Source organism: Pogoniulus pusillus, chromosome 30 (genome assembly GCF_015220805.1).
Source record: "Pogoniulus pusillus isolate bPogPus1 chromosome 30, bPogPus1.pri, whole genome shotgun sequence".
Lineage (NCBI taxonomy): Eukaryota > Metazoa > Chordata > Aves > Piciformes > Lybiidae > Pogoniulus > Pogoniulus pusillus.
The window spans coordinates 7,793,170-7,806,670 of NC_087293.1; the positions used below are offsets into that span (position 1 = coordinate 7,793,170).

Sequence of the window (13,501 nt, forward strand, 5' to 3'; positions counted from 1 at the left end):
TATCTTCCTTCTTGTCAATAACATGATTCCATTTCATAACAGATCAAAAAGGGCCTTATACATCAATCTGTACCAACAAAAGTATAATGAAAAGGTAGTCAATTCTTCACTTACTGTGCAGGAACATAAATGAATTCCACAAAGGAACAACAGACAGCAATCAGATTCACTTTGTACACAGCTGGGAGAAAAGCAATGCTCTTAAGAAATGATTTTTTAAAAAACCCTATAAATTGGCAGAAGAATCATCATAATAAATTATGTGCTCTTCAAAGTCACTCTAAGAATGTCCTCTAGGCTTCTCAGGGGTAGAATTCCCTTCACATCAACACAGTCCTTTATCCACTGCACATCAGTAACCTTCTCCTCACACTATGGCTGGACAGAGGTAATAAAAAAACAAACTGCAAGCTAGATACTCAGCTTATACCCTGTCTCAGAACTAGTTACTAGATCAACGTTCATGCAAGACATTTTGGAGAATCCTCTCAGACTCCTGTATCATGCACATGGTCACAGCACAGCATGCATCAGCTCCACAGCTGAATGCATTTGGACAGACTCTCCTCAATGGAAGCATCTCTACTTTAACTACTAAGTGTGCCCAGCAAAGAACTCTTCTAAACAATTCCAGTAGTGCCCTTTTAAGAGCTTTCTGTACTTGGCAATTTGATGTGAGGTGAATACTCAGCATCTCTCTAGATCACACTTTTAGACCTAGCAGGATACACAGCCCTGGCTCACATGGCATGAAAATACTTGTCAGAAAAGGGCTGAAAGACAAAAATCAAACAGCTGCACTATTTGGCTACTACTAACACAATTAGCTTGAAGCAATTCACCAACCTCCTTGGCCTCCTGAGTCACCATGTGGAAGACTCAGCAAGAAAAAGACACCTGCTGATCATTCACACACAAAGACTGATACCTTGTCTGCAGCCTACAGGATTTATCTGTGTTACCCAGGCCAGTCACACTGCCAATCTGCCTAGATACCGATGACTGATACCTTCATGGAGTGAAGGTACTGAAAACCAAGGAACATAGACTTGCCTCAGAACTGCATCAAAGCACGTCCCTTGATGCATAAACTTCTGAAGGAGGAGCTGAAGGTCAAAAGAATAACTAAAACCTACTTAGCACAGACAAAACCCACAGCTTAGCTCACACCTAACTGTGAAAAGCACTTACTAATGAAATACTCCATGGGAACAGAGTAGACCAAGTCAGTTCTTTCCACACCCGATTCAGACTTCACTAAAGAACATACTACACCTGGGACTGTAAAAAAAGAGCATTTCGCTTTGACTGAATAGTTCCTACTTACACCACTGTCACAGATGGAAGATAGGATAGTAATTAGAAGAGCATTCATCCATCATTTTTAAGAACAGTGCTAAAACATTCCACCAAGAACCAATGATAGCTTTAGACCAGCTACTGGCCCAGTCAAGTGGAAATGATTGCCAGTTAGTATCTGTGTTGTGTTTCCAGATGCCTTGCCAACACCACACTAACCCTCTTCCCATTGTTTGCCCCATAAGACATCCAGCTAGTAAAGAATTAGAAGGAACTGGCAGATGATTAAGTACTCAAACACAAGAGCAGAAGCCTTGTTTGAGAATCAGAATTGGGCAGACAAAGAGGAAATTTCTATTCCTCACACAACTGTTACTGTATGTCACACGCAAGCCACAACTTAACTATACAAAAGTTTCTGTAATCAGCTACCGAGTTTAATTTAACCATCACATAGATTTTGACCTTCAGCTGGTGGCAGACATCTCAGCAGCATGGGATCAGACTCAGCAGATTGTTTCTCTGGTCTTTGTTTCCCAGTCCTATGCAAGTTACAGGAAGGATTTGTGCCCCTGACAAAATTTTCTTTCACCATCTGAGGTTCCCACCACTCCAGGTACATCCAGAAGAAAAAAAGTTTTAAATGGCAGCTCATACAGGGCTATGGAAGAGAAGAAAACAAATTCTGCCAGGAGAGTAGAAGAATAGAGCTGGAGGAGGGGAGATGATAATTTCCAGTAGAGGGGGTTAGGAGGATGAAGCGGAATTCTGAACTGTTAGAGGTGAAGGGATCTGTTATTTAAGGGATATCTGTAAGAACACTGTTGATGAAGGCACACTGCCTTCCCCTATCCCTCTGTACCTGGCAATATTCCCTAGACATTCACTGACTGCCAGAAGAGAGACTACCAACTAGGTGCAATCTCAGAGGAGAAAAAGGGAGAGAGGGAAAGAGACAAAATTATTTTGGCATTCAAATGTGAAAATCCAGAGATATCCACGGGTACAAGTAAGGGCAGAACAGAAACTTAAATGTTTAGTCTTCTCTGAAGCTTTCCCACTAATCATTTAAACCAAGCCAACCTCTTAAAAATCTATGGAATTATCCAAAGCCTTTCTGTCATGCTAGTTCTAAAGACACATGCAGTTTCTCTCCTGCCCTGACATTACACAAAGCAAATCAGGCATCACTTAATAAATCTAAGCTCTTGTGATAGATTTCATCTTACACAGGAAAAAAAAAAAACAAAAAGGCTGGACAGGAAGCTGAGAAGTAAGAGAGGATCTGAGGAAAATCTATTCATTGATCAGAGGAATGAGAGTACCAAATTCAGCTGGCAAACAGCAGCCTGGCAAAGGACTCATCGAGACCACTTCCAAGGGTACTGTCACAGCTTTGTCCTGTATTCAATCAACTGAGCCGCCGAGAAGTGCAGCAGATTTTGATACGTGCCTGTCCAGCACTGCTGTAGCCAGACCACCAAGATCCAATTTCCTTTAATTCATTCTAAGCAGCACTATCTTGTGCAAATCCAGGCTCAGGTTCTAAAATTCCTCGGTGCCAAACACGTGTCAAATGACTGCTGCATCTGTAACTGGCGTATCGTGGTGAAAGCCCAGTGCTCTGTAACAGAAGGAGGCTCAAAGGAAAGGAAAGGGTCACTCACTTGTCACTCAACTCTCTAACACAACTTGCAGTGATCTCACATTTTAAAATAAAAACTAAGGATAAAATTAATACAGATACATTTAAAAATAAAAAGCTAAAAAAATATATTAATAAGCATACATTTTAAAGTTAATCTTAAAAATTAAATAAATGAAAAACAAAAAATTAAAATAAATTTAAAATAAATAAAAGCTATTTTTAAAAAATTATAAATAAATTTACAAGTAAAAATAAATTTTAAAACTAAAAATACAATTAATAAAAATTAAAACAGGATTTTTTAAAATTAAACCAGAATATTTTTAAATCAATAAAACTTTAAAATAATAAAAAATAAAAATAAACCAATAATTTAAAAAACTTAAATACAAATTTAAAAAAAAATAAATAAAAATAAGAAAAATAAAATAAAAATAATTTTAAGTAAAAAATTAAAAATAAAAATAAATTTAAATATTAAATAAAAAAATAATCATAATTAAATATATAATAATAAAAATAAGATAAAAAAAGAATAAAATAAAAATAATTTTTAAAAGAAAAAAATCTAAAATTCTAATTTTTAAAAAAAATATTTTTAAAAAATAAAAATAAAAAATAATAAAATAAAAATAAAATAATTTTTTTTAAAAAATAAAATAAATGCCATAAACCAAAGCAACTTTTCCCCTTGCTACAGAGAATTATGCATAAATTCAAACACAGATTTAATGAAGAGTGGAAAGCGTTAAAATCCATAATGAACAAGCAGGGTAGAAAGCACTGCTGCTTAATGTTACGAACACTAATTTCAGTCCATTTGCACATTCAGAGGCACTGTGGTTTGGATTTCTTCACTGAAAACAGATGTCTTCACTGGTCATCTGAATGCATGCACTAATCAGCCTGCCCTGGGCACAAGCTACAGCCTGCTTCGTGGCTGCAGTGCTTCTGAAGAAATTAGGGAACCTCAGAGAGAATGCAGGTAAATGCACATCCTGACAATTACTCAGAAACACAGCTTTCAGTGTGGAATTTGGGAAGTGAGGGAGTGAAAAACGACATCACCAGTTATCAATCCTAAACAGCATCAGAGTATGAACCCAACCAGGAAAAAAAGGGCACATAACCATGAGACAAAAAGCTTCCCGGGGAATTAATGCTCCTCTGGCTGCTCTGTCATTGGATATAATCAAATAGATGTTGTAATACTGAGGCAGCATGTTACAGAGACAGCTGTAATAATTAGAGCTCTAACAAGCTCTAACACAAAACACTACAACATGGCAGTGTCATGATCATCTTCCCTCTCAAGCTGTCCAACTGAGAAGGGAGGTTGTGCTTATATTAGCTTATATTAGCACACCACTTATCTAGTTTCTGAAAGCAGAATTAAAACCTTCTGCCATGTGCTGACACCTGGCTGCTGTCCAGACTTGTACTTCATTTAGTATTATCACTGAAAAATGGAAGGCTTAAGCAAAACTGGAGGGAGACAAAGACAGTTGCCCTCTGTTGTCAGTTTATTCCACATGTCCACTCCTATGGCCTTCAGAAGACAGGAACCCTCCAGAAATCACCTGCCAGGAAAGACTGATTTTACTGAATTCACCAATTCAGGCAATTGCTTCCCCTTAATTTTTTTTGTCCTTAAAGCTTATTGAAACATCGATTCTGCACAAGCAGTCTGCATGGAAATTTCAATTATCATTTTTTTGGATCTGTAATGCATGTTTTGTGCATAAGCAGCATCCCTGCCATATACCTCCTGACTTGAGGTGAGCCTTTTTCTGGAAGTGAGAGCCCCACATGTAGGCTTTGTATAAGTGTCTAACAGTGTTTCTTTCCAATCCTGCAACACTACTCCAGTGCTATTCCTAGCACTGAAAGTTTTTCAGCCCTATCCCAGGCTTGATCCAGTTCACTCTAGGCTAGTCTAAGTGCACTAGCTCAGTGACAGGTAATGGTTTCTAGCTCAAATGGCTTTTCATTTTTCTTAACCACAGCATATCTGCTTCACTGTTAACTCCTCTTTCACCTGTATTTGCAGGAATGTGAGAAATAGTAATATAAGAATTACCATTTCATCAGTTTGTGAGCCTCCAGTAGCCCTGTTTTCCACATTCTAGAAGTTCCTGGAATCTTGTCAGAGCAGTAGTGTTACACACTAAACCTGTCTAGATGTGTTACATGACGGTTTGTTCATCAATTTGCATACATATCCCATAAGGGTAATATGAGAAAAAGAAGGAACAAAGACCAAGACAGTCCATAAAAGAAAAAATGAATAAAAGATTGAGCAGGCAGGGTCATGTATTCCAGCAAAGTTTCCTACTGGTTTATTAATTGACAGCTTTTCAGAAACCTTATAGCAACAGGGGTTCTCATTTATTCAACATGAACACAACTTTACTCTTGAAGACCTCTACCTGAGAGAAAGAATTTTTGATGTCAAGGCTAAAAAAAAGTGAAAAATCACACACTTCCAAAGACATGAAAAGAGCTTGAAGGGAGGGAAAGAAGTTAAGAGGAACATTATCTTAGTCTGTTATAAACACATAATGGCCCTACACCAAGGGGAGCAAACCTCCTCATTGTTAGCTCCACACTATCTGACCTGCTGGATTACTTACTCCATGAAGCTAACCCTTGGCAGTGGCCATTCCCATGAAGATTCAGCAAAAAAAGAGGAGGAACTGCAGAGTACACAAATTCTGACTTCTCTTTCCATCAGGAATGCCATTCATGGAGAAAAGAAGGAATACCCAAGACTTACAGTTTATCATTCTTCTGACAGTCAGAAAGCAAGCTTGAAGTCCACTCCTTCCATCCAGTCCCACCTTTTCTCTCACTGAGTCTGTCTAGTGTATGGAGGTAATGAAAGTATTTTACTACATGACTGATGGCCCAATGCTCCAGGAGCTGCAAAGCCATTAAAAGGCACAGATATTCCAGAAGGAATGTCAACACAGCCACAACAAAATATTCAGCAGTCACCGTCCCTGGAGGTGTTCAAGAAAAGCCTGGATGAGGCACTTGGTGCCATGGTCTAGTTGACTGGATAGGGCTAGGGGATAGGTTGGACTGGATGCTTGGAGGTCTCTTCCAACCTGGTTGATTTTATGATTCTATATGAGCACTTCTAAAAATCAGGAAACACTCTGCACAACTTCCTCTCCCCTCTTCATAAATTTTTGTATTTAAAAGACAAATCCAGTCTCAAGTGAAGATAGATAAGACCATGAACGTTCTCATTTTCCTCTAAGCATTCAATTTGCTAAAGCATTTTAGCTAAAATTCCTGCTTAGTCACGCCTGACACAATCTAGTCTTTTAGGCAAACATTCCCTCCATTCTATGTGCTATGGCTGCCAGCCAGTTTTCAGCTGATGTACTCAGTGTTTTTCTGCTTGTGTCCAAGCACAGCGAGATCTCTTAAACCTGCTCTCAGACAGCAGTTTTATCCTTGCAAATGCTCTCCATCTATCAACAAAACATATGTATATTTATCTATAGGAAGGTCTAAATCTGTGCACGTTAATTTTAGAGATACAAAAGCCCCTCAAGCTATATGCAGGAAAGAACAACTCTACATCCTGAAGCAAATAAATCTTTCTGCAAAGAGTAAACGGATGCTGTTCTTCACCCTGGGATTAAAGCTGTGTTGCAGGTTAATGTAAATGAAAGGCTTGCCTCTGAAAAAAAAAATCAACAGAAATAATCATCTCCATTAACAAACAAAACCAAAAAAGCTAAACCAAAACACAGAAGTAAACAACTTTCCAGGCTTCTACAAAAAGAAAGTGAAAAGTAGTAACAGATTCAAATCTTCTGATTACATGTCAGCCTTAGAAATTGCCACTGAAAATACTGCTCATTGGCATCTCCTCAGAAAGCTTCTTTAAATTCTAAGACCACAGACAAGATTTTTTAATCAAACAGAAGGAGAAAAGATGCCCAACACATTGGTCCACTAACTGACCACCATTCTCACTACCAGGTCCTACCTAACTTAGCTAATTAGTCTTAATATTGACGGCAAGAGTGGGCTAACATATTCAGAAAGAGAGAAAAGAGGAAACATTTTTTCCTCATTACCTGCAGTAGTGCTCCCTGGATGGCAGATGACAAAGCAGCTTCCAAAAAACTTCTGCCACATCCACATAGGCAGAGGGAAATTGGAAAACCAAGGCAGAAAGTTCAGCAAGTCCAACTCACAACCTGCTCTCACTAATGCAGAGGCAAAACTCTCCTGCTCTTCCCAGGCAGCAGGTGATTCCACTGAAGTCAAGAAAAGCTGGGAATGAACTTCTCCGCCCTTCAGGCCACCATTAACCTCTTCTGCTCCTGATACAATAGAGCCATACCCTGCCCTTCCCAATACTCAGGCAAATTATTAGATCTCAGTTCTCTTCCTGTGCTGTTCTTAGGTTTCTGATGCCTGGAGCTGCAAGCGAATCAAGTTCCCTTAAGCTGAAAGAGAACTGAGAAGATTTGAATGTTCAGAGACATTCATTTTCTTCTAAGAACAGCAAGTCCTTTCTTCAGTTGTGCCTGCTCAAGGTTTTTCCAGAAATGCAAAATAGTTCTTGCTCTAGAAACAGTTAATTGTTCCCCAAAATATGATTAATTTCTGAGTGATTGTTTTAAGATAGTTGGTCCATTGCCTCAGCTCTAATTACATTTCTCATGTCAATTAATTAAAACCATGCTAAATGAAATGGCAGGTTTTATTTAAAGTTTAGGAGGAAAAAAGTCATGGGACACAATTAGATGTTACCAGACGTGATCTCAGCAGGTTTTCAATTATTCTATGTATAATAGGTCCCTAATTCAATACCAAGCTGTAATTAAGAATGTAATTAACTTGCGGCTTTCTACTGATGTCATACACCACAAGAACACATAATGAGCTACAGTTTTTAGTGCAGAATCCTTAATGGATTGGTCTGTTTCATTGAGAACGAATTAGGTACATAAAAATAATTTACTATGGGCACTTGGCCAATGTAATGGACACTTAAAAACCAAGCAAAGTATTTAAAAAAAAAGGCCAATACCCTTTCTATTCTCAAGGACAATGTGGTCAGAACCCAAAGCCCAACCTGGCACCCATAGCATGGAATTGGTGGACACAACTTCACAATTGAGAACTCACCAGCTGTACCTGCACAGCTCTTGAATCTAGGGATTGGTAAGAAACACTGCCATGTTTGCAAGTCTATCTGGCTGTGGGTACCTTGTCTGAATAGCAATAGCTGCAAATTAAGCTGTCTGATGTTGGTGATACACTGCTATGACACAGCAGACAGTCCCATGTGCTTTGCAGACCATCTTCCATGCTTGCATCAAGCAGAGACTCTGGGTTCACTGTCTACATTAAACTTCTGCATTTCAGCCTGGCTTTGACAATAAACCATGATGCATCCAATCTCTGTGCTATCACACCATTCACTAAACTTATGAGAAACCCTCCAGCTTACTTCTTATTATAGGAAAGCTTGTGCTTTTGAAGCACAGACTGTATTGCTGTTCTTGTCTGAACCAAAGATTTCTGGCCTCTGTTACGATTATTGGATGCCATCATTTCCTTAGATTAAAAAATATTAAAAGAAGTAAAGAAGGCAAAGAAGGAAAATTATATTTAAGATTATTCTCCTGAGGGAACCAAAACAAGTTCCAGAAACAAGGCATCAAAATGACAAGTAACTGGTCTGTGTTCACACAGTCAAAACAAGAGCCTACAAAATACCTTTTTTTTTCTTTTAAGCAAGCACTCTTGAAAGAAGGATAGGAGAATAAAAGTCAGATTTATCAGCTAAGGGATCTCTTGCACTATAGTTTGCTGGTGATGTATAAATAAACAGACTAAAACGTAATCATATAAGTCACTAACAGGAACTCTAGAAAGAATCCAGGAGCTCTATAGTCATTGAATAGACTCCTCCGACTCTTTAAAAGAAGACACCTCTGTTTTTCTCTCTCTTTAAACACTTGGTATTTCCCTAAAAAACAAAAAACCAAAACCAAACAACAACCACCACCCAAGCCCTGAAGCAATGGAGTGTCTTATTACCCTACTTCTGTTACCTGCTGAAGGAAATTACCACTCTGACATTCAAAGTACAAAGTTTTGGTTTGTAAGCTGTTAAAAACTTTTTCATACAAGACAAAGACATTCTCAAAACATTAACCACTGTATTCAAAAAACTGTAAAGATATTCTTCCAAAAGCCACTCTAAATAGCTTAATTAGCAGGAATATTTACAAAGATCTGAAAGGAAGTTTGACTGCTTTCTTTGTAAGAGCCTAGGAAAAAAAAAAAACCACGTTTCAATGCAGACCTAAAAAAAACCCACATCAGATTAAAAACTGGGGGAAGTTCTTGTAGCTTTTTTACCAACCACATCAGCTGCAAAGAACCTCTAGAGGATTCTAAAGCATCTGAAATCTGGTGGAGAAAGAAAAACATATTTCTTCTGCACGCAGTGTGACACAATGGAATGCAATAAAGTGGGAAATTATAAACGCCCGCAAAAATTAACTCCATTAAATCTATGCATTTAAATTGGATCCTCTTTCAGCATTTCATCAAGGAAGAAACAAGGATTTTTCCAGAAAAAGTCAGGAGTCAGATCTCTGCCAGCCTCGTTCACTATCCAATGTTGTCTTTCAGGCAACCTTTCAGTGTCCTCTTCTTTTTAAATAAGACAGCTCTTTAACCATACTTCAGTTAGTAACTAAAATCAACTGAAAAGAATCCCCTAATCGCTCAAAGATACAGAATTACAGCAGAACAGCAACATAAATTGAACTTAAAGTTACTAAGTCTCAGCCACTGCACTATATTAGCTGCAGGTCCAATATCAAGATCATTGACCTTGACAAGACAATGTCGAAGCAGCAACTTTGGCATCAGTGCTGCCACAGAATCCAATTCCATTCAATCCTAGTTGCCCAGGCAGGGCATGAGAAAACATTATCTGTTTTCTCATAAGTCAGTAAAGCTACACAGGTAAGAGAAAAATAAAGTTTTGGCATTTATTTGTGTACAGTTTCTGCTGCTCTGTCTCATCAGAAAACTACTGCAAGCCACCACATAAAAGTGTCCCTAAACCAGAGCTACCTCCAGCACAACTCAGAACACATACAGCAAGTCATAAATGTGGCCACATGTCTGGTTTATAGGGAAACATCACTTTGATTTCCTTTTTTTCCCAACACTCTGTCCAGAGACCTACTAAAAAGATGTCACAAGTCCTTCTTACACTCAACTCTTCACTTCCATTTTCTTTTGTTTCTTCACAATTTAATTCTCCTGTGATAAACTGTCAGCAGGTGAAATGGAAACACACACATTGACCTATCCTACCTCAGGACAACATTGATTGCTTGAATGCCACAGGATGTCAGGGGTTGGAAGGCACCCAAAGAGATCATCAAGTCCAACCCCCCTGCCACAGCAGGACCATACAATCTAGTTCAGGCCAGGCATCCAGACAGGCCTTGAAAGGCTCCAGAGAAGGAGACTCCACAACCTCTCTGGGGAGCCTGTTCCAGTGCTCTGGGACCCTTAGAGTAAAGAAGTTCCCTCTTGCGTTGGGGTGGAACCTCCTGTGCTGCAGCTTACACCCATTGCTCCTTGTCCTATCCCAGGGAGCAAGCGAGAAGTGCAATATACTAATATAAAAGTGCTCTTGAGCTCATCCACAGAAAATATGTTCTCTAAGTAATCACCACATACAAATGTTCAAAATTTATTGAACTAAGGAGGTTTCTCAGGTAAAACATAACTCAAGTAAACCGGATCCAGATGCTGTCTTTGAGCACTTCGTCAATACTATCAGTTTTTAACTCAAAACGGAACTGATTGGATTAATGGCCTTAATTAACAGTAAAAGTTCTTTGAATCACAAGATGGCTCTTTCACATCAAAGTGGCACACTAAACGCCTGAGTTCAAATCTATTGCCATGTAGCCAAGGTCTTTTCTTTAGGATTCTTACTTTTTTTTTTTCCAAAGCTCAAGATGTTGGCACTTCATGAATCAATCTCAAAGGATATTAAAAGCAGCAGGAATAGCCTACAATGAGCAAGAAGGTTCCTTCACAAAAAAAAAAAAAGAATGTTAAGTTTGCCAAGGAAAGCACTAAAAAAGTAATAAGGAAATCCAGACTTAGACTTAATTCATCCCCACATGCATATGCATTAAGACACAGCCTTTAATGACGTATTATTTGTTCCAGAGAACTTCTCACTAAGGCTGACAGAATGGACAGCTGCTCACCATGCCTTTATGATTTTGTACAGCTCCACACCTTAAAGAGACAACATTCGAGTGTTGCACCGTGTGATGGTTTGGGTGTTACCTGCCCCCCTCCCCCCCACACTTTGGAAACCACCCAGACTAGACTCAGGCAGCTCTGAAAATTGAACGAAGCTTTATATTTACAGCTTAGCAGAATACACAAGCAGATATTTACAGTATATACAGTTACATACAGTAATATATAGGTAAAAGGTAATACAGAAACACAACAGCCCTCCCAAGAACCTGAGTCCCCAGGAAGGGCTCCCAAACACCCTTCCACCTTCTCCCACTCCCCTACCTTACCCCAGATGTTGCCTTGTGCCCCAAGGAAGAATGGAGGGTCGGCCAGGGGGGTTAGGAAGCAAAGTGAGAGATGGAGGGTGAGGTTAGAGAGAAAAACGCAGCCCACAGCCCAGACAAAGAGCAACTCCCTTATCTATATTTGGATTCTTGTTCTTATACCTCTCAGCAAGCCTATGAGTGAAGTAGACATCAGCACTGTTTCCCTTTCACAGCCTGTAATCTAGTTCTTCTCACCAAAACACTCTAGCTAGCTTCAAACTGGCACACACTGAAATATTAAAATGCTGACACACTTCCACAATTTAGCATGTACTGTACAGAACCCTTCAGAAATATGAATACAAGTACTTTTGCAACACTTTTTGGAAAAGAGTTTTGTATCATTTTAAAAGGGGGACCTGCAGCCCAGCAAAATTCATAACTGTGTTCTAGGAAGCAATTTCTGATTTAGAAAAACCCGTGCCTTGATTTTCTGAAGAATACAATTTTAGTGTAAGTTCTGAGCAAATTTCTTGCTTATGTTATGGACAGTTGTAAAAAAAATATGAAGGCATAACAAAAAAATCTGCCCCTCCTGCCCCCTTCTCCCAGCACAGCACTAAACTGGGCCAAGAAGAAGAACAGATTATCATTTCCCAGAGTGCTACTGAACTCCTTTTTATCTTTCTACAATCTTTGCTCCTTCTATGAGATACATGTGAACCTGCAAACTCATCCAGCATGTCTGGCTGCAGCAAGTAAAGATAAAGGAGAGATTTGGAAAATGGAGCCCTGAATGCCAAGGGAAGTTCCTGAGAGGTTAACACAGGAGGCTTAGAACCAGATATCCTCTGCCTATCTTCTTCCTGTAGTTTGCATTTGATTCATGAAAGCAATCTTATGGTCTTTGAAGGGCTACTAAAAATATATTCTATGAGTAGGAAAAACAGTGACAGCCACAGAGGCTGTTTATACTCAAAAATGTCAATGTTCCTTTCCGTATAGTTTCAGAGGTTAAACTCTTGCTGAGCCTGTTACATCTACACACCTTCCAGCTTCTGCAACAAATGAAGCTGAAGTCCACAGACAATAACCTCCTTCAGTACAAAAACTGGGATTTTTTCCCAGGAAGCTATCCATCCTGTGTACAAAATGAGGCAGCAGTCCCGTAGATAACCACCTGTTCTTTAACCCTTGTCATGCCCAGAGATTGCTTCCTCCTCCTTTTCTGCATGAAACAGAATAGAGGAAGGGAGCATTCTGAGAACATGTAAGAGCCTCTGTGGCCTTGCAAGCTTTTAGCCTGGGCCCACGACGGTTTATGACAGTTCAGCAGGAACATACCCCATAAAAATCCATATGCGACTCCAGTATCCGAGAAGCAGCCTGCTCTGCAAAGACAAGAATAATGCTGCTGCCACCCTCTCAATTCCACATTAAGAACTGACTAAACCAAATTTTGCAGACTTAGAAGTCTGGCAACTTTGCACAGATTTTTTCATGTAATTAGACTAAAAGCTATGTGGCTTCCAAAATATTTTTATCTCCTTTTTCATGTGCCTTTTCTAATGCAGGAATGTGTTTGCAGGAGTTATCTGCAGTTCTGAATCTTACTTAGCAAAAATGAATGCCAGCATTCATACACCCTCATCATCACTTCAGGAGGAGAGAATAAGGAAAACACCATCTATCTTTGTCTCTAACAGTGAAAATCACAGGATTTAACCCAGCTGGTGCTGCTCAGGGAAATTACTCTAGCTGGCCACAACTCAGGATTTCTAGCTGGCTTTGTTCTCAAAAACAACTGAAGCACTTCACAGAACTTTCCCAAATCAGTCAGTAAATATGCAGCACTGAAAACTTCAGCTGAAACTGCTGCAGCCTGAGAAAGTTCCATTTTAAAGGGTATTCTAGTGACAACTGTTGAGCAGCTAATCTAGGTGTGATTTTCTGATACACAAAT

At 39.1% G+C, this 13,501-nt stretch overlaps 1 protein-coding gene across 2 annotated transcripts in view; it reads right to left on the reverse strand.

The window, feature by feature from the left end:
• Window positions 1-13,501, reverse strand: part of TMEM132C (transmembrane protein 132C) — a 245,586-nt gene that overhangs the window by 216,343 nt on the left and 15,742 nt on the right. The window contains exon 1 of one of the 2 annotated variants that reach the window (XM_064169090.1): window positions 7,045-7,200. The exons of the other annotated variant lie outside the window; for it this stretch is intronic. Within the exon in view, the coding sequence (XP_064025160.1) occupies window positions 7,045-7,111 (67 nt within the window). The 5' untranslated portion in view covers window positions 7,112-7,200. Of the gene's footprint in view, window positions 1-7,044; window positions 7,201-13,501 lie in introns of those variants that run through there. 2 annotated transcript variants of the gene reach the window in all.